The following is a 21471-nucleotide window of genomic DNA, read 5'->3' as shown; positions in this document are numbered from 1 at the left end:
ACGGTGTGTCCACCGAATGACTCCCGAATCACTGCTGTCCTCTTCACCTTACATCAAACATTGCCGGATTTAATCCATTTTAAAAAGTCCCATTTGAAAGCTCCGCCACAAAATGTCAGTTTCAGTAAAGTTTTCGACTAAATCCGTGTACCTGAGCGTCAAGGTGGAGAAAACGCACCAGGTGGCTTCAGTAAAAGTTAAACTTCCGGTTATGACTACAAAAATAAAACGCAACTTAAAGTGCCACTGGTTTTAGCGTAGGTTTGTGTATTTTACGTAGTAAAATATAATTGTACCTGTATTTTTTGTATATATTGCATTACAGTAGTAATAAGACATCGTAAGTATGTAAGGTAGCAATAACCTGAGAAGGCCACATTTACCTCCTGCACACACAAAACCAAAAGTCTAAAACAATGGAAAGATCAAATTTCCTGTTTTCCATTGTTTTATGAACACGTTAACACATTATATTAGGATTCTTTACCTGTGACAAAAAATTAAGGAAAATGCATATATTATAGAGCTATTAATTATTCTATACAAGGTATGTAGGTATAAATGTAAATTTACAAGCTACTCCCTTTCCTTCTTTGTCATTTATTTAATTCATTTATTTTTTTATTTTTTTATTTTTTATTTTTTTACAAAGATTGTGAATAGTACATTACAACTATTAAACCATGCAATAATAAAAAGGCCATAAAAACTGTAGGGGCATGTGTTGCCTGTAAAGTATGAATGTAAATGTGCATTTCCAAATTTTGCTTTGAATATTCCTTTTTTTCATGCCTATTACTTTTTTAAATATCATTTAAATATGATTTATGAATTTGAATCTTTGAATTTGCACTGATTTGTTATTATCAAGATGTATGACGTGTAAATTGTCTGTGCAATAAAAGTCAACATGTTTGCACTTTTATTTTGATACGATTTCCATAATGTCCTCCCGTGATGGACCTTTGTCAAGTCACCTACAGTGGCCGCAGATGTACCGGATATTGGATAATTTGGCAAATTTTTACATTTGATTATTTGTCGACATTTGACATTTGTAGAGAAAAATGTAATAATGAAGGGTCATAGGTATTCGAAAACATTACTGGACTTCAAGTTTTTATGAAATCGTCATATTTATTTAATATTTTAATAGTAGGATGTTTATTTTGAAAGGTAACTAATCGGAAACACAGATTTTCTTTGTGTTACAATTGACAACGGCCACTTTGCCCGGATGAATCCTTTTAATGGCAACGTAGCTAACCAAGACTGGTCACGAATATGTCAGGGCTCTTGGTAGGCGAGCAATATGCATCAGAAATGACCAACTTTTAGTGTACATTTTATTTCAAGCTCATGTGACCTCCAGGGATTAGCAAATTGGTTACCTAATATGTGCAAGATAAGGAAGCTAACAAGCTAGCAGTGGTAACGGTAGTTTGGGTTTACTGATGTTAAATAGTCCGCATCTGGTTGAGTTTGCTAGTCTAAATGGTACAGCTAACAAGCTAACGATGAGTAGTGGTCTGTCGTCTGAATTTTCAGGAGAAAGACTTTAAGAGGAATAAATGAAGAGGCATGGAAACTAACAAGGATGACATTTCGAGCACGGGGTCTTCGGGTTATTTACAACTGGATACCCGTGGTGTGTGGTTAGCTTGTTTCCTACGTGGAGTGACGACATTTGCACCGTCCAGCTGCCTCAAACACGAGCGGCGGTGATGCTGCCCATCGCTGGTCAAATGCCCTGGTCGTCCGAATTAGGACAGAGCACCCAAACTACATTATAAACCATGAAAAACTGCGAGTATCAGCAAATCGACCCGCAGGCACTTCCCACACCGACCCCGACCCCTCCACCTCATCATGGGAACGACAGGGACAAGAAAGAGGAGCCGAGGAGACCGAGGAGAAAGTGGGAAGTTTTCCCTGGGAAGAACCGCTTCTACTGCGATGGACGGATCATAGTGGCCAAACAGAGTGGGGTCCTTCCCCTCACTCTGGGCCTTATTCTCGTCACAAGTGGATTGTTCTTTATATTTGAGTGAGTTCATGTTTCATATTCAGTCTAAGATTGTGTCATATCACCTGCGAGTTCAGTCGTTGTCTCTGTGATAAAGGTATGCTGTGTACAGGACGAGATTTCAGTATATCTGAGGTGGGAATGGGAGGCAAAGCAGGTCCATAAATAGACATTTTATTGAACTGGCTCATGTCTGGTGTATAAAATCTACGCCGAACTGTAAAGCATGACCTGCTTATTAATGAAACTGGCCATAGTCGTATATTACTAAAGCACTTTCTACACTAACACACAATTCAACTTAAAAACGTCCGATTTCATAATGTTGGCTCTGCTTTACTAAAACTTAGTATCATAATGTGTGAATATCTGTTGAGCTGGGTGATATGGACAAAATCTAATATCACAACATTTTGGTGACAAAGATATATTATACAAAGACGAAATTTCAGTTAATGTCAGATGGAAGTATGAGGCAAAGCAGTTTTATAAATGACACTTTATTGAACTGATCCCTGTCGGATGTACGCCGAACTGTAAAGAAAGTTCTGATGATTAATTAAATGTTCTTATTTTTGTTTTACGGAAGCAGTTTTCCCACTAAAGACACATTTAACTTAAAAAAATTCAAATATCATAGTGTAGTTTGGCATGGTTTTATAAAAAAGGTACATATCAGAGTATTGAATATCCGTTCTTAACATGTGTGAATATCTATAGGGCTGGGAGATATGGACAAAATCAAATATCACAATATTTTGGTGACATAAAATAGCCTATTTAAAGGATGAAATTTCAATACATCTCATTTGGCAATATGAGCTAAACCAGCTCTATAAATTGATATTGTTATTGAACTGACTGCTTTCTGCTGAATTAGGTCTACACTAACTGTAAAGCAGGTACTATTGGTTAATAAGAAGTCTTTATTCATGTTTTACAAGAGCAATTTCCTCACTGACACAGAATTCAAATTAAAATGTAGTTTGTCTAGACTTTACAAAAAATAAATATCAGATTCTATTTGTCCGTAAATTGTGTTAATGTTTGTAGGATTAGATGACTTGGACAGAATCAAAGATCACAATATTTTGGTGACAGTGATAAATATTTTAGGAACAAAATGTCAGTACTTCTCAGTTGGCAATATTGAACAGACTCCTGTCTGGTGTGTTAGATCTGCGCCGAACTGTAAAGCAGAACCTAATGCTTAATAAAAGTCCTTATTCATGATTTACAGAAGCAGTTTCACCACTAATGCATGATTAAACTTAAACATGCAAGGTTTCATAATGTAGTCTGACAAGGTTTTTTATAAAATGCACATATATGAGCCCTATTTGTCCAGTCATTTGGCCTTCTAATATGTCAGTGTCTACTTTGGTTGCAGATTAAAATTTTTTTTCCTGAATTGAAAATGTAATGCACTGATTATTATTATTATAGATAGATATTATAGATTATTATTACTCATTCATTAATGGTGGAACTCATCTTGAACTTCTTTATTGTATAGGACTGCAACTAATGATTATTTTTATTGAGGATTAATCTGCTCAATATTTATTCCATTGATCAATGAATTGTTTGGTTTGCAAAAATACTGAAAATGGTGAGAGATGCATTCACAATTACCAGCTAATCATTTAAGCTGTACTTATATAAACTGTCGGTTTAAATAGAATCAAAACATCATTATTTTATAAGCTCATCATATGCTTTGTGAACAAATATTAATTTGCAAGAAAACTAGTTACCAAAGCTGTCAGAGTCATGTGGTAAAGTAAAAAGTACAATATTTCTCTGAGATGCATTGGTGTAGAAAGTACCTCAAATTTGTACTTGAGTAAATGTACTTAGTTAGATTGCAGCTGTTAATGTGATATGATGTGATACTATAACACTGAATAGCGCTTGAATGCGAGTTTGGCTTTCTTTCTGTCACTGTGTAGTAGAAAGTGTGTTCTGTCTCCAGAGGTTCCGATGGTGATTAAAGGCACTCGATGTTAATTAAACTAGATCCCCTTGTGGATGAAAAAAAAATAGGCTCAGTTGTATGAGACAGGGCGTTTTTTTCAGTCCTTTGCCAGCCTTTGATATGGTCAGACTGTCTTGGTAGTTCATCCTCTTCTCTGTCTGTCACAGCTGTCCCTTCCTGGTCAAACACCTGACCAGCTGCATACCGGTCATTGGGGGAGGCCTCTTTGTATTTGTGGTCATCACCCTGCTCCAGACCAGCTTCACCGACCCCGGCATCCTGCCCAGAGCGACGCCAGACGAGGCTGCAGACATTGAGAAACAGATCGGTAAGCATAAGTGGAGTCTGGGCTATATCTCAAGTGCTTTTGACTTTGATATCCCGTATCATAAAATCTTACAGGTTTTAAGTGTTCACTGTTTTCCCCCAGAGTGTTATTCCTCCCGGTTTATGGCACTGAATTTAAACCACCATTGGCAGTGGAACTCTCCATGTGGCTTCAAACTGCTTGAGCTCAGCTCATTTCTTTATAAGAAATCTGCTCGGTGGCGTTCAATCATGTCCAACTTCAAGGACGTACTATTTGTGGCACTGTCATAAGAGCTTTCACACTGTTTATTATGCTTCAGAGCACAATTCAGGCATTGTTCTGCTAGCGTCGGCTATTTTGATACTGAAACATAAGGCAAGTTCTAATTGAGCAGTCATTCTGCTGCCAGTTCATGTTAATGATGATGAAACCTTTGACACATTAAAGGTCCTGAGACTCATTTGCCATATGTGTAATGGATGTCAGTTTGCAGCCAGTTTTTCTGGAAGAAATGTGTCCTGTTGACTTCTAAAGTTTGGAGTGGACGATTTGTTTAATCTTTACAAGGTCCTGTACAGATTGCTTCGTCCCAACCTGTCTTTTTTCCACCACAGTCCTGTTCACAGCGCTCCATCAGTTGTGTTCAAGTCTTGCCAGCTGTATCTTTCCTTTTCATATGGCATGCTTCAATATAATGACCTTGTCTAAAGTTGGCATCATGTGCACCTTGTTAACTCCTACTCATGCCCAAAGTTTAGGCAGTGGTGATGTAAGATGTTCATGTTACCCAACCATACTGCTGTTGTTCCAGCTATTTTTGAAACGAGGACTCTGACAGAGGTATTGCATATTTACCTGCTGCGCTAGCTTTAAGGAACCCCTTTGGACATTTACGTTGGCTCCATATTTTCTGAACAATTGTCTTAATTACTGATCCAATTTAAAAAAGAAATTAAAGGGATAGTTCACATAAAATGAAAATTCTGTCATTATCTACTCACCCTCATGGTGATTGACGGTCTGGTTTAGTTTTTTAGTCCACGAAACACTGCTGGAGTTTCACAGGAAACCAGCGTTGCAGAATCTCCCAAACACCTTTTGGTGATCAGTTTTCAAACAGAAAAAACAACCCAAAAAAAAAAAGCCTCCATACTGTTCAAAATTTAGGCTAAAAACATGGCATAGATGACGTCTTTCAAGTCAGCTTGGCATGTTTCTTTTCTGTTCTTTTATGTTTGAAAACTGGTCACCATTCACTTCCATTGTTTGGAAGATTCTGCAACACTGTTTTCCTGTGAAACTCCAGCAGTGTTTTGTGGGCTAAAAAAAACTAAACCTGACCTTCATCGGCATGAGGGTGAGTAGATAACAACTGAATTTTCATTTTTGGGTGGACATGAATAAAAACTAATTTCAATTTGTAGTATAAACTAGAGGTGTGTCCTAATACCATACTAATTTACAGCAGGTTTTGAGTATGTGGTTTTTGCACTGGAAAAGTAACCAAATAATTCATACTCTAATAAGTATGCTACTAAAATACTAAAATTATGTTGGGGATTCAGTGAGATGACTGCACATGCCTCACCAATAAGACTGATAAAAGTGTTGAGGGACAGGAATATGGCATAGGTTGACCGCATTTACTGCTGGAGGATGCATGGCTAGCAGCTTACATATAGTTGTGACAAGTTAAAAAGTATTCAGCTCTTGACTGTGAATAGTCTATTAATGTCTGGGCATTTAGTGTAACCAATCAGCAGCCTACTTTCTTGCAGGTTTTATATATCACCATGCGGTCATATAACAAAGGATCAATATTTCCACCCCACTCCTCTCAAAGTGGCTGGACATCAGAGAGCACTGAGTTTTCAGGTATCAAAGTTCAGTCATTAAAGAGCCACAGCAGCCATAGTGATATGAAATATCAGGGTAAACACAAGTATTACCAATGATATTAATTAAGGTCCCATTCCATTAAGCGAAGCAGAGCCTTTCCAGTGAGCTAACATGCGCAATAGAAGCATCCTGAATCTGTGTGACCTGAACGGAACACAACCTTAGTTAGTATCATCACTTAAAAGAGCAATATATAAGAGATGCACATGCAAAAGTGAATATTGCATTCCATATAGTGAGTTGGAGCCATAGACTGTATATTAAATGGGTTGAAATCCTCTTTGATATACAATCAATGTTCGAAGCAAGTTGTTTCCCCCTGCTCCCTCCTCCCCAGACTTGGGGAAGCTCAGGCAGGCTGCAGGAGCACAAGATGGGTGCAACATCATAAATTAACAATAATAAGTGACGATGAGTCCTCCACTGTAAGTCAGTGAGCTGTTAATAACTGTCAGTTGTCTTTCAATGTAAAGTTCAGCCTGTTATCCTGAAAACAAAAGCCCACTGCTCTGAAAATACTCACTGTGGAGTTTGAGTTCAGTGACTGCCTGTCTCACTGCCTGCCAAACTCCATTAACATTTTGCTCAATTTAAACGTCATAAACATCTACACCTTCTACAAGATTATTAATGATTTCTAACGGCTCATAAAGAGACACTTGCTCATTCAGCTAACATTCTGCATCAATTTGAACTCTAATTAACATGAAAAAAAAAATCATTCCGGCCCAAGAATAGAAATTTCAAAGGCAACACTGGCTGCAGTGTTGTTGTCAGAGGAGCCTGTACTTCAACTTAACATGTTTCCTTGATCTCTGATGACATACCGTGACCATTATATGATTTATTACAGATTTCTCATTTAAGATCAGCTGATCAGTGAATCTGTTGTTTCTCTTTCCCCTCTTCTCTGCTGCAGACAACACTGGAAACACCAGCTACCGGCCTCCACCGCGCACCAAGGAAGTCGTCATCAACCAGCAGGTGGTGAAGCTCAAGTACTGCTTCACCTGCAAGATGTTCCGGCCTCCACGCACCTCCCACTGCAGCCTGTGTGACAACTGTGTGGGTGAGCTGCGGACACACGCCGACACTCTGACATTTACAGCGATAAATAATGAATAGGGGTTTCACAAGGCTACAGAGGACATTGCTGCATTACACCGGTTCAGGCTGGACTAACTTGAATGACATATCAGCATACAGTACATTCAAAACTGTTGAAGTATTCCCGAAATTAAATTAAAACGAAAATGTCAGTGGTTGCACTCTGAGTTCATTGTGAATTCTCCTTTGGTGCGTTTCTCCTCCAGAGCGATTCGACCATCACTGCCCATGGGTGGGGAACTGCGTGGGGAAACGCAACTACCGTTTCTTCTACACCTTCATCGTGTCGCTCTCCTTCCTGACGGCATTCATCTTCGGCTGTGTGACCACGCATCTCGCACTGAGTACGTGCTCTTCCTCAGGTTCACATCTTACTGATAATAAATGCTAACACACCTGGCTCGAACAGCTCCGGCCAGTTACCTGTTGATGTTTGTTTTGTCTGGATTGGACTGCCAGACGGGTGAGGTTTACCACATCAGAGCACTTCATGAGTCTGATGAGAAAAATACACAGAACATTTTGTTCATTTTGTTTTCAGTTCTTTTGTGACTGCACTAAATAAACAGTTTGCAGATGCATATAGTCAGTAGATTATTTGAAGTGGGGCTGCATGAGGTCAGTGTGGGGGAAGCAGAAAAGAGTACCAGCTATACCTGCCAACCCTCCATATCTTCCCAGCAGACTGTTTTTCATTGCCCTATCCCTTATTCCTGCATCAAAATTCTCCTGTATTTCTCCTGATTTCTGCCCAATTTTCACACCTTTTTTCCCTTTTCATTATCACAACCTGTATCTGACACTGTGCAGCGTGTATGAATCCTATACAACTCTAAAAGTCTGCTGTTTTCACCCGGTCAACAATGCAGCTACGTCAAACCAGACTTCCTAAGAAGGATTCCTGCTTCTTAAGGAAAGTTTTATAGGAAAGGGGCAGGCATTTTTCCTGTAAGATCTGCCACATCAGTTCTCTTTTAGCGGCAGGGCAGAAAATATATCAGTGAACGGAAACTGATTCTCTCCTGAGAATTCAAAGTAAAATTAATGCTGTTGCAGTGCACTTCTTTTGATATTTTCATTCTTTAAAGGTCACTGCACAAGTGCAGGAAACATAGTCTCTGTTATTCAAATTTCCCCTATTTCTCTCTATTTCATACATGTACATGTAATACTGTATATTTCTGTGGGCGGGGTCAGCAACAGAAAGGACTTTAGCCAATAAGGCCCACCTAAAGTTTGACTGTATGCTATATTTAGAATATTTTTGCAGCTTTATCTTGCCCAACCAGACTCAACTGGCAAAAACAGTAGTTTTACCTCACAGATCATGGGAGCTGCTGGTCTACTGCTTCATCTGTGAGTTAGTTTGTGTTATTGTATGACTTTGTTGGTTTAAAAGGTTAGTTCAGGTTCACAGAAGTCACGTAATAACACAAACAAGCTAACTGATCCAGGCAGCAGTAGACCAGCAACTCCCTTGTTCTGCAATGTAAGAAAAAGTTAAAAATGACTGGTTTTAATCAAGGAGTTTGGTTGCTTTGGAGAGAGCAGTTTTTGCCAAATATAAGGCTGCTTTCCTGTTGGAAAAGACAGACTAACGGCAAGGCAAAGCAGTAAAAATATTGTAAGTGTAGTGTACACATAAACTGATATTGCTTAGCGTCCATGCCGGTGTTCCTCTCCACTGCTCCAAACTGAGGGTGTGTTCACCACCTACTACTGTGTACATTGACTGTGGAAAGGTGCCTCAAATAACCCCACTTCAAATAGTCCGAATTACCCCTTTGAGTGGGTGGCATTACAGTATTTACTTGTTCCCATTTGACCACTTACCTCGCAGAACATGAGAGTCCACACAGTTTTCAAGTTAGATTTCATTCAATAGCTCTGCTCTCTAAAGGGTTTCTGTAAAATGAGCATATTTGAGCTCGACTCTGCCGTTACTGTTCCCAAATCAAGAACATTAACTGCAATTGTTGGTTAGGGAATCCCAACACGATCACACACTTTTTTCTTTTTAATGGAACTGGAAACGCACTTTGAGCCTCATGTCAGTGTTGTTTTTTCCGTCTCTTTCAGGGGCTCAGGGTGGAAAAGGCCTGGTGTTCGCTCTGCAGGAGAGTCCAGGCAGATATCCTTTGATCACAAACGTTCTAAAGATTTCTTCTTCCTTGTTTTTTTTTCATGTTTTATTTATTCCTCCAATTTACGGATGTTCTCCTTGACCCAAGCTTTCACTGCCGTGGAGCTGGTGATATGTTTCTTCTCAGTCTGGTCCATCTTGGGCCTCTCAGGCTTCCATACATACCTGGTTGCTTCCAACTTGACCACAAATGAAGATGTGAGTACTGCTTTGAGTTGCTTTAGTAACATTACAATTATAGCTATGACATGTGACACAGTGAAAATTTGGAATGCAGGTAAAGTCAAACTAATTTTACTTCAGTCACATTGCGTCAATATTATGCTATGTCAAATAATAATGTATAATTGCTGAGGAAAGCATCTCTTGGCACGTATTCATTACATGTTTTTACGTGTTTAATGATGATTTCCAAATCATACCAAAGGACTGTTTTGCTGAAATTCTCATAATTTGAATGTGTGTTGATATAAAAACAGAGATGTTGCATAATAAATAAGATGAAATATATGTTGTCTGCTCCAGATTAAAGGCTCCTGGTCAGGGAAGAGTGGAGAAGATGTCACCAACCCATACAGTCATAAAAACATCTTTATCAACTGCTGTACTATGCTCTGTGGACCCATGCCACCCAGGTTAGTCTCACAGCTCACACACAAGACCTAAAGACAACGTCAGTTAACATCAACGTGTCTCATCCACATTCATGCATATGTTAATATCATATTTCTGTTTTCCTTTACAGAAAAGCAGACTGACTTCCATGTTGCATCTTGTCATAATATTTATGTTCTGATGCTTTTTAACACCCATTTATGGAGAACTGAAACTGCCAAAATAAAAAATAAATAAATGACTCAATAAATAAATTAATATGCCATTAAATGCACCAAAAAATGCTATAAAAAATGAATGCACCATTTAATTGATTGATAAAATGTGATGTACTTATTTTCCATTAACATAAATTTTATTTCTCATTTAATTTTCCATCTTTATTTATTGATATTAATTATATTTATTTATTTCTGTATTATATCCTTTTTCCATTCCCCCACTATGTGTTTATCCAAAGTTATTTTTATTTATTTCTTTATCCATTGCTGCTTCATTCTGCAATGAGACGGCTGTCAACTTTTCACCTGCTGACTGATTGACATCTGATTGTACAGATCGACAATACGTGAAAAAATTCAGAAATAAAATGGAAAAATGAATGGTAAAATAAATTAATAGGGGGATTAATACGATGGTTAATATTTACAGAAGAAAATTTAAATAAATGTCAATTTTTGTAACCTTTTATAAATAATTAATCACTACATGTATTTGTAGTACTACTTTTGGTGCATTTATCGGAATATTAAATCATTAACTGAGCCATTTAATGTATATAATTTTGATGTTAGTTATGATCTTCCATTATGATCAAGCCCCAACAATGTATGAAAATGATTAAAAATGCATGGACTGGTTTTATCAGAGAGGTGTAGTGAGTGTAAAGCTGTAATACATGCTGGGACACGTTCAGTCACTGGCTGTTGTTACTGTGATGTAACAATGAGCTCAATGTCTTCATGTCCTCTGACAGTAATTCACAGATTTATAACCAGACAGTGCTCAAATAAAGGGGTACTGATAACAATTGACTGTATTTTGTTAGCACTGCCAAACAGCATTATAGTTCACTGCAACAGTGCACCTGTAAAACGGGGGTATAACTCCAAACCAGGTTCTTTATGAGGGACGTATTTGATTCATCAACCAGACAGTGTTTGACATTCGGCACATTTGATGATGAATCCATTATTGAAATAGTTTTGAAAAAGGTTTTTGTTGAGCTCTAACCCCTGACACATTCATTTAAATTACCCTGGATGAACAATAAAGCCTAAGTATGCTGTCTTATTTTGAAAGATGAAGGTGTCTCTTTTAATAACCCTGATCTTCCTTGTCTCCGTCTTTCTCAGCTTGATCGACAGACGAGGTTTCCTGCCCGCGGATGAATCCGTCCAGACAGCCGGCGCGGACATCGAGCTGCCCACCGTGGCCACTAAGAGCGAGATAAACGTGGTAGGAGGGTCTTCCCAGCTGGCTTTTGGCTTGCAGGAATCCCCCTCTCCCGTGCCTGCACCCCCAAACTCCCACCAAAACTCCTCCTCTGCCTGACAGAAGCCTTGTTGCCTGCTGTAGCCTCGAGCCAGCATCTGTCTGCTGCCTTATGTTGACTGTTGTGTTTGGGTTAATCCCTGCGCGTACTCTACTTACACTACAGTCAGAGCGTCACATGTCATTTAAGTAGGTTGACAACTCACAGTACACTGGGGTTATTTCATAAGATTAAAAAGCAGCTTAAAGGAAGAATTTTGGGAAATGTGTTTATTTGCTGTCTTTCCAGAGAGTGAGAAGAGAAGATCAATGTCAGTCTCATGTCTGTATGGTAAAGCCAGGCTACTGGCTAACTTCTGCTGAGCAGTGGTCACAAGTGGTAATTATGCTGTAATGATCAATGCTAAAACATTAACACAAGTAGAGACAAGTCAGCAAACTGACTCAGGTATGTCAGTTATGCAGAAATATTTATTTTGGTTTACTAACATTGGCCAACTCAGCAAGTGGCCAATTCAGCACAGGTCATTTTTATTGCTTATCTTTCAGTTTGCTATGTGTGAGGAGGGTTGAGTTATTTCTTCTTTCAAACGTTGGATTATTGTTTAAGTACAGAGTGAGGGTGTGTGTAAAAACTGCAGGAAAATGTGTGGCCAGTGTTTTCAAAGTGAAAAAAAAATTCCACCTACAACACAGATACCACTAAAGCTCACCAATTAACACTTTCTATCTTCTCTGATTTTATGTGGAGCTGTTGGAACCAGGCCACATGCAAGTGGCTGCTAGATTTGCTTTACTCACCAGCCAGAAAAAACAGTTTATTATGGAGCGGCATTCACTAGCCATTTTGCCAGAGGACAAAAAAGTAGTTTTACACCCTGGCTGGAATTGTTCGTGTCACAAAATAGTTTCAACACAATACTTACCCTTAAGCTTAATAATTTTTAATATTTCTGTCCATGTACGGGTTACAGCCAAAATATGCAGGACAAGCCAACTGAAGCTGTTACTCTAACCACAGAAGCTATGGCATTTTGCATTTCTGTTTTTCCGCAGCTTGTCTCCTTTTTATTTAATCTATGCGCAGCTGCGTGGGCCTCCAACAGGTAAAAACTACATAAAACTGCCCCCAAAAAACTGGTACAATCTGTTTAAAAATGATTAAAAATAAATAGCTCACTGCACCCGAGGCAGTGTGATACAGCAGAGGATCCTTGTGGGTGTTTTTATATTCCATATTAAAATAAATAAATCATTGTGTATTCATGATCCTGTAGTTAAAGCGATCAAGTTAATTAATTCAGTCCCAGTCTTCCGAAGCCTGCAAACCAACTGCTTTATCACTTGTTAAAACTCATTATACACACAGCGAGGCTGATCAGCTGTCATCTATTCTAATTGCCCCGCCTACATGACGTGCTGTGTCATGTATTTCCGCTGTTAAACAACCCTGCACTGTCATGTAAATCAAACTTTGAAATGTTGGTTGGTGTATTTTCGTTTTGGACCAGTCGAGGTAAGCAGTTTGCCCCCTGATTCCAGTTTTTATGCTAAGCTAACCGCCTGCTGTCAGTAGCTTCATATTTAATGTTCAGACACGAGAGTGGTATCAATCTTTTCATCTCTCTCTGGGAGAAAAAGCAAACAAACCTATTTAACAGGATGTTAAAAGTATTCTTTTAAATTTTGATTTAGTAATGTGTGGTTAGCCGTTGGCTATGTTAGTCTGATGAGTTGCGACGCCTGCTGCAGGCAGTTCATGCACTTCTGAACAGCTCAATCATGTTTACCTCATGGAAATGAACAAATCAGATTTACTGACATTTTTCTTTTGAAAAAAACTACAGAGGTACTATTTACTACATATTTTTATTTACAATCTACGCCACAGTCTTTTGTTCCTGTGCAGTACATCAACTCAGGGTCTTTTATGAGGCAGGAAGAGAGCAGGAATTATAAGAATCAAAGTCTCAAATGCCGTTTCCAGCTCGGCACGCCCGGAGAGTCATACAGCAACTTATGTTTACAAGACACAACTGTGGTTCTGATAGAGTTTCAGCCTGAGCCACAGAACTCGCATATCAGGATGTAGAGTAGCTGCTGTTTGGCATTTTGGAAGACAAACAGCTCTTTTTTGTTTACGCCAGAATAACAAGACAGCCATAATTTTTTTTTCTTTTATTTGCGTGTGCACAATAAACTGCAAGCCAGATGAAGCTGTAGTCTGAAATTTATTTTGGATGCATAAACTAAGTGTGTAAAAATAGTCTTGAATGCAGTCGATACACTGGGAAAGCTGTGAGGAAAAACTTTTGGTGCACCAGCAGTTTCATGTTTTTATTGTGTGGGTTCACTTTCTCCTGTCTCATGTTAACAGCCATATCTGTCTGCATATAAAGGTGCCAAATTATTTATGAGACATCAAACCAGTCATCTCCCACTTGTTTCCCCTCATGCCTTCATTCCATGTGTTTTTTTTAAATTTGTTCATCTTGTTTTTATACATCTATTTTGTCACTTTTTGAAATGTAAAACTGTAATAAAACATGCATTTTTGTCCATGCAAACCATCATGTGTCTAAATTTTTCATAGTTTTGTTTGTCCATCCTCGCAATTTACATATTGTGTAGTATAATTGTATTTTCCAAGAAGAAAAAAAACCACCTTGTGTGTCTGTCCCCCCCCCAGTCCTAACTTGCTGTTCTGTATGTGGTCTGTCCCCGTCCTGCCACCAACGCTAGGAGGAGACATGTCTAGACTTTGCTGTGACCTGCACTGGCTGATTAGCCGCTGTTAGAGCAGGAAAAAAGCAATGCTTGAGCTTGGTAAGCCTGTTTAGAGAAAAGGGAAAGCGAGTGCAGAGTCTTTGTGCCCAACGCTGTGTCTGCATGGCTTGCTGCTGCACTGCTGCATGGCTTTATTCATGCGCTGCCATGTCGAATACATCGCAGAGTGCATTATTTAACACAATGCAGGGTGTGCTGTATGTAAAATTAATTCACAATGTACAGGCGTGTAGAAGCTCAAACAATTCCACTACACTGACAGTATTACCCTTAAATATGACCTTTTTCATGCCACAGATTTGCCAAAAAATCGTTTTACCCCACTAATTTGTTTTTTTGTAAAGGTAGAAACATGTTTGAAACTGTTAAGGCTGTGATTGGAGAGGAAAACTGTAAGCCATGCTAATATCATTCTTAAAAGTGTGGGACAGGTGCTAAATGTACAGTTTTGGTGGCCCAGATGTAAGCTTTTTGAAATGTTTGGTGAGAAATCATTCATCATTCTGAACAACAACATAGGCCTTTTTCAGCATGTAAACAGACAAAAAAAGACAAAACAGGTGAGGAGAAATTTGGGACATATTTACATCTAAAATAACTGGATTCTGTGGTATTAGAAGACTGTATCCATTTGGCTCAATTTGACTACAATCTGCTTACAGATTTAAAGACAATTTGAACTTCTCCATGACATAAATATCCTTAATAATTTCAATAAATTCTTATATATAATATATGGTGGTTCTGGCCGTAATAAATCTCATGTTATAGCTTTCTTGCTTGCAGCCAAAATAATTTCAAATAAATACTTGTGTCTTCTTAAAATCATCTTTTTAGGTAATTGTCCTAAGTATAATAAATCAAGCACAATGTACTATATCCTGCCAAAAGGAATGAATTACACTTCAGTCTCAAAAAATATGATAATGATTAGCATTCACACAGCCACATGTTCTCCAGCACTTTGACTCATCTGGAAAATGTTTTTTTTTCTGAGTTTGTGTAATAAAAAACGTATCATATTCTTCCTGTAAAATTCTCTCCACTTGAGAGAGGAGGTTTTAAATGCAGCCTAACGCAGCCTTCCTTAACTGTGACACTTGTCCACTTTTCACATGAATTGTGATGTGGTGTTTCCTGAAGGCATTGTTTCCAATAAAAAACACGCTATAGTTCTCAGCTAGTTGAGGAAAGTGGCGACACACACCACAGTACACAATGTCCTTAGGTGTGTCAAAGCCGAGCCCTGGACTAGCAATCTGGCAATTCTGGCAAATGGCAACTGGGCTTGACCACAGAGCAGACAGCAAGTCCACCCCCTGCTGGCCACGTTTCTCTTGATGGTGGAACAGCCCATCTGACAGGAGCTTACACGGACCCAAAATTGTCCTCAGAGGTCAAGCAGGAAAAAAATCAAATGAAACAAAGTGTTGCATTCCAACGAAAATAAAAATTCTTATAGTTTCTTACATTTTCTTATAGGGAAACAAATTAGAAAGTGCTGATGTCCTCATCTTTGGGGACATGCTGACAGCCAGGCTGAATTGACGTTTTACACAGTGAATAGGAAACTGTCAGAGTTTGAATGTTCATTCACAGTTAGTGTTTTAAATTTGAATTTAAAAAATGACTCCCAAGGCTTTATGCTCTTGAAGTTCGTTGATTATTCACACTCAAGAGTGTATTATAGCTTCAAGGCTGGGGACATTTTAAATTTAATTCAGGCGAAAAGCAGTGTTTAAAGCTGCACTAATCAATATTTTTATATTAACAATGGAAAAAAGGACTGTATAATGTGTAAGGGGGTCGCTAATAGTGACAAACCCTCAGAGAATTATCACCAGCCCTGCACTCCTCTCAGCTCTACAGAGTTTTTTAGCCTCTTTAGATCATTGTTTTGGCTTGACGGACTGTAACTTCACTGTCAATTTAGGTTTTATGGCCCGAAACGTTAAGCTGCAGGAGGCAGCTGTTTTCAATGAAAAAGCTGTTATAAGCAGCAACAAAATTAGCGACTAGCTAGTGAACATAGTAAAGTAGCTGATTGGTACTTTAAATGACCCTGTTGTTGAAAGGTGCCAATCCTTATGGATTGAGGTCAGTTTTGCAACCCCATGTGAGGACTGCAAGAGCTCTGATTGGTAGTTTATGTTTTCCCATACATGTTTCTGACACTGGTGGAGTTTATTAAGAGTGAAGACAGCATTAGAGAAATTAAAGACAGATCTCTCAGTCTTCTCCTTATAAAGCGTTGGTAGCTAATGTCTTTTACAGGCAATTTTTATTATAATTGTTGAAATTCTCTTTACATCCAGACAAAAATCAACAAATCAAATGATCTGACAAAAAGGTTCCACAATTTCATGGTTAATAGATGGTAATTACCAAGTAATATATTAAAAATTTCTTAGAAATTACCCAGAAATTACCTCTAGATTACCAACAATTTTCATGGATAATTATGTGATAATTTGCAAGTGCCATTTTCATGTAGTGGGTGGTAATTACTGAGTAACACAATTGGAATTTCTTAGAAATTACCCACAAATTACCACCAAATTTCATGGTTAAGTATGTCGCAATTAGCAAGTACCTTTTTCATGTAGCTGGTGGTAGCTACAAATGAACATATTTGAAATTTCTCTGAATTTACCTGCAAATCACCCCCAAATTTCATGATAAATATGGGATAATTCACAGGTGTTGTTTTCATGCAAGTAGGTGGTAGTTGCCATTTTACATATTTGAACTTTATTTGAAATTAACTGCAAATTTGCTCCAGATTTTCTGGTAAATTTGTGATAATTAGTAAGTATAACTCGTATAACTGAAATTTCTTCAGTACCCACTTGCATGAAAATGACACGAGCGAATTATCACACATTTACTATGGGGGTAATTTGTGTGTACTTTAAAAAAAACTGAATATATTACTTGGTAATTACCATCTATTGACCCTGAAATTATGGGACCTGGAAACTGAAGTGTTACCAGCCTATCTGTGGCTGTCACAGGCCTGTAGTGAGTTGATCTATTCATTTTCTTTGGGCCTACCTGCCTGTCTTCCAGCATACCTGCCGAATTGCGTACCTTCCCAATGCTAACAAGCTAGCTTGACAGCTGTGAGTACTAACAATAGCTATGTTCATGGTTTCACTGTTTCATGTGAATGAGACATGAGGCAGTTGGATACAGTTCGCACTTACAGTGATGCTCTCCTTCGCAACGCTCTCTTGTGGACCTGTCCTCCAGCAGAAGTTGGGCAGTGTGTGTTCATGTATTTTGCAGCAGTGGCTTTACAGGGAGGCCTGAGGGATAATAAGGGAATATCAAAATTCTAATAAAGCTATTTGAGCACAGTCGCACATGCTCGTATTTGCTGCTTTGCTTTGCGTAGAGTTCAACTTTGGTAACTTTGGACTGGCAAAGTTGCAACCTCAACCAATATTAAAGATGGGTGTTGCTTTTGTTTCAGCAGGCACGAGTCATTGCACTAACTCAGTTGTCCTCTGTTCAGTAAGGAAGCACTGTGAAATAATGTCACCTGGATGTAGCTCCAGCTCTATATATCTATTTGTGTAGCCTACCCTTACTCTGCATCACAAAGTAAATGAAAGAATGTAAACAAAGTAACCATGGCAACGTATATCAGTGTGTGAAACCAACATGGCAGGACTTCGTCCATTGTGTCAACTATAAATCCAGGTTTAGTTTTCTTGTTAGCAGGAAGCTTTTGTCATAAACTGGGGGCATAGAGTTGGAAAAATGTTAGCAATTACCAGGCAGGTAGGTTGTACCAACATACACTTTTGAGTTGCATCATGGGATGTGTAGGGTCCAGTGTTGTTTTTGGAGCTTGATGCATACAAGGGACTAAAAGTCGCACATGGGAGAAGTTAGTCTTTGAATCAGGAGTCTACTTTAACTCAAAACATGATCTTTCCCTAACCTAACCAAAAGACTTTTTACACTGGACTGAGCTTTTAGCCTCAAAGAACTCTTTCACAGTGGCACAAACCTGGCCCATTCCAAAGTGGGCTAAGCCCAACCTTAGCCTTGTTAACCCTGCTCCAGAGCAGGGTTAGCCCTGAGTTTATTGAGTTATCACCTGAAAATCAAATAAACCCAGGGCTAAAATGTGAATGTGATGCAGGGTTAAAAGAGCGGAGTAGCTACAGAACATTCTAAAGGGCTTTTCACGCTGCTTATTCTTAGCCCAGAGTAATCCTTAGCCCTGGACTAAGGGTTAATCCTGGGATAATTTAGCTCCTTTTTACTCACACATTGTTAACACTTAGCACAGGGTTAAGTATAGCCCAGGGCTAAGAATATGCAGTGTGAAAAGCCCATGAGTATTTTTGTTGCCTAAACCTAACCAAACTTTCACAAAAAACAGAAAATTAAAAGAACAGAAAATAATACGTCAAGTAATAACTCAACAATCACATTCACATAAAAATTAATCCTCCTGTCCTGGGCAGAGGTCTTATGCTTATCCCATTCATCTGCCACAGCCTGCTTCTAATGTAGACTTTGTCACTTTTTGTACTGTCACCTGACTTCCTAAAGCCTTTCTGTCAGAAAGCCCTTCCTGGCAGGTAGCTTTCTAGGCTCTCTGGCAGAAAGATCCTGACAGAAACAAGCCCCCAAACATTATTAAAAGACAATTTTACAGGATTAGTCTTTGAAACAATTTTGTGCCAAGTTCAATGTAACTATACAGTGACTGTTTTAAGCTGAACACCTATCAAATATGCTTCCCTAGCTCTCACGTGCATCTAGAGCAGATCTATGGTATGAAACATTTGTGATGTCTAGCTTCAGACCACTCGTGCAGCCTGCTCGCAGCCCCCAGCTTGCCTTTGATTCATCCTGCACAGCTGCTGCAGAGCTCACTGAAGTGATTTAAGATGCTGCTGTTAACTCCACTGGCTCGTCTCATCACTTCTTGTCTTTTTTGCCCCCCCCTTCTCCTCCTCCTCCTCTTTCTCGTGCCTCCCCCAGTGCACACAGGGAACTAAAGGTCTGCTGGAGTCGGCCACCCTCTCCCCGCTCCTGCCCACCTCGTGTCCTCAGGGGAAACCTCAGACAGCTCATACCTGCCCGGACAACAGCCCCGCCGTGAACTCTGACCCCTCGCCGGAGCTCTCCACCACCTGCGGGCCCCGCCATTCCGCTAGCTCCCACGGCGACACCTCTCCACCGCGTCACACCAAGAGCCGGTCGAAGAAGACTAAACGAGCGGCGGCTTTGCATATCCCCAACCCCGGCTTCGACGACCCTGTTTCCCCTACCTCTCCGGACGCTGGCTCCAGCTCCAAAGCCAGGGGCCACAAAGGTGCCAGCTTCTCCCCTTTGCACTGACTGACTTGAATGACGGCTTTTCTCAAGTGAAAACACACATTGTTTAAAGCTTGCATGCTGTAACACAGTCAGATACAAGTGGTATGAATTCAAACTATTTTTTCTTGGTTCTCTGAAAGTCCTGAGTGGAGTCATTGTGTGTGAGGACGACAATCACAAAGGTTTGTAAATGTGTGGTCAATTTATAGAGGAAATAGGCACACTGGGTTATTGTGGGTATAAAGGATGCAACTAAGCATTTGGTGTCGAATGAAAAGCACATGGAAAGATGACATTTATGATGCAGGATCTGGTGTATGGATAGAGCCATATGTCTTTTGGATGATTCTCTGAATTTTACCAGCATGTCAGATCCATCAATAATTGTGAAATAGTGGCTTTGATGTATCGGGCGGACAAACTCTGTGAGCTTGAAGAGCTCAAGATCTAAAGCTCAGAATTTTAATGCATCTGGAAGGAGAAACGTTGCTCTTAGAGGGAAAGTCCGTCCCAAATATAGAATTCACAGATGTAATTTGTCTAACATCGCGTGGCTGCGTTTATGGTGTGAACTTGAGCCAGTTTCCTTAAGCTGCACAGCAGAGAGACGGTTTTTACTGGTGATGTCATGTTAAGACATATAGACAGCGAATAATGGGACCAGTCATTGGACAGCAGTGAAGTGTTTTCAAGGTTATAGGGACATTTTGCCATTCATATCTGAAAGCTCTGTGTGCAGATCAAACTTACAGATGGCTGACAGAATGAAAAAAAGGAAGAACCTAACATACTTAGTTTTAGTTTTAGACTTTCTATCATGTTTCCATTAACATACTTTTAATGTGCATTTTAAAGTATTCCATGAAAAGTTGATGGAATCAGGAGAAATTTAAAACCCTCCTCAATTTTGCAAAAATGTTTTGGAAAGCTAATTAAAAAGTTTCGGCTGTCATGATCATGAACATGAATATAGCTGACAAGAAAGAATAATTACAACTCACCAAACTGATTCTCTCTAAGTCCCGCCCCCTTTTTGCTCTGGGCCAACAGTTGAGCAAACTTGGTACCTCTGTCAACTTTCTCATTTTTAAGTAAAAGTTACATATAATGATTTTAGGTTAGCTAATCTTACCAAAACATTGGCTAATTAGCTAACTAATGTTAGTAAAATACAAGCTAACTAGCTAGCTAATGATTGATGCTGATTAGCAAGATAGTTAGCAGCAACATCTTTTAACCATCATTTATTTTCTTTTCAACATAGATGAGCCTAGCACATAGCATATCTAAGTACAAGAAACAGTAAAGAAGGAGGTTTACCAAGGCACCAAGCTTGCTCAACTTTTATTGGAGCACTGAGCAAAAAGGGGCGGGACTTGGAAGGGGTCAACTGAAAATAAAAAAAAAATCCCAAAACCCTGCTTTATTTTTATCTGATTGATGGTCAAGACAACTGGTACTGGTAACGTATTTTGATGCACATTTTCAAGTATCACAAAGCCGGTTTCTTTGTTAGGATTCAACATAATGATTGGGATGATGGCTATTAAGAAGACCAATTACATTTGTGGTGTTGAAGGGCTACAGTTTGGCTTCTTCTCACATGCAGAAAGCAACTTTGATATCCATTTCAGACACTTCAGAACACCTCCATACCACAGAAATTACAACAAACTAGATAGCTTCAAGCATACTCGAACCTTAAGGCTTTGGGTTTGCACTTTAAGTTAATCTTGAGGCCCTGTTGTTTTATTAACTTTATTATTTCA

At 39.1% G+C, this 21471-nt stretch overlaps 1 protein-coding gene across 1 annotated transcript; it reads left to right on the top strand.

The window, feature by feature from the left end:
• Nucleotides 1-1227: 1227 nt before the first annotated feature.
• On the top strand, nucleotides 1228-20884 carry zdhhc18b (zDHHC palmitoyltransferase 18b). Its single transcript, XM_084739511.1, has 9 exons — nucleotides 1228-2047; nucleotides 4172-4332; nucleotides 7133-7282; nucleotides 7527-7664; nucleotides 9400-9451; nucleotides 9559-9661; nucleotides 9989-10098; nucleotides 11434-11536; nucleotides 19364-20884. Exons 1-9 carry the CDS (start codon nucleotides 1797-1799, stop codon nucleotides 19721-19723), a joined length of 1428 nt encoding a protein of 475 aa, XP_084595637.1. The 5' UTR covers nucleotides 1228-1796; the 3' UTR covers nucleotides 19724-20884.
• The last annotated feature ends 587 nt before the right edge of the window (nucleotides 20885-21471 follow it).

This window comes from Lutjanus erythropterus, chromosome 16 (genome assembly GCF_056507025.1).
Source record: "Lutjanus erythropterus isolate fLutEry1 chromosome 16, fLutEry1.hap2, whole genome shotgun sequence".
Lineage (NCBI taxonomy): Eukaryota > Metazoa > Chordata > Actinopteri > Lutjaniformes > Lutjanidae > Lutjanus > Lutjanus erythropterus.
This window is presented reverse-complemented; position numbering and strand designations above follow the sequence as displayed.

Bases quoted from the DNA above. Each gene is read 5' to 3' on its own strand.
- zdhhc18b (XM_084739511.1), top strand. From the start codon at position 1,797: ATGAAAAACTGCGAGTATCAGCAAATCGACCCGCAGGCACTTCCCACA. The intron at 4,333-7,132 runs GTAAGCATAAGT...TCTCTGCTGCAG, and splicing joins AGACATTGAGAAACAGATCG to ACAACACTGGAAACACCAGC. The intron at 7,665-9,399 runs GTACGTGCTCTT...CGTCTCTTTCAG, and splicing joins GACCACGCATCTCGCACTGA to GGGCTCAGGGTGGAAAAGGC.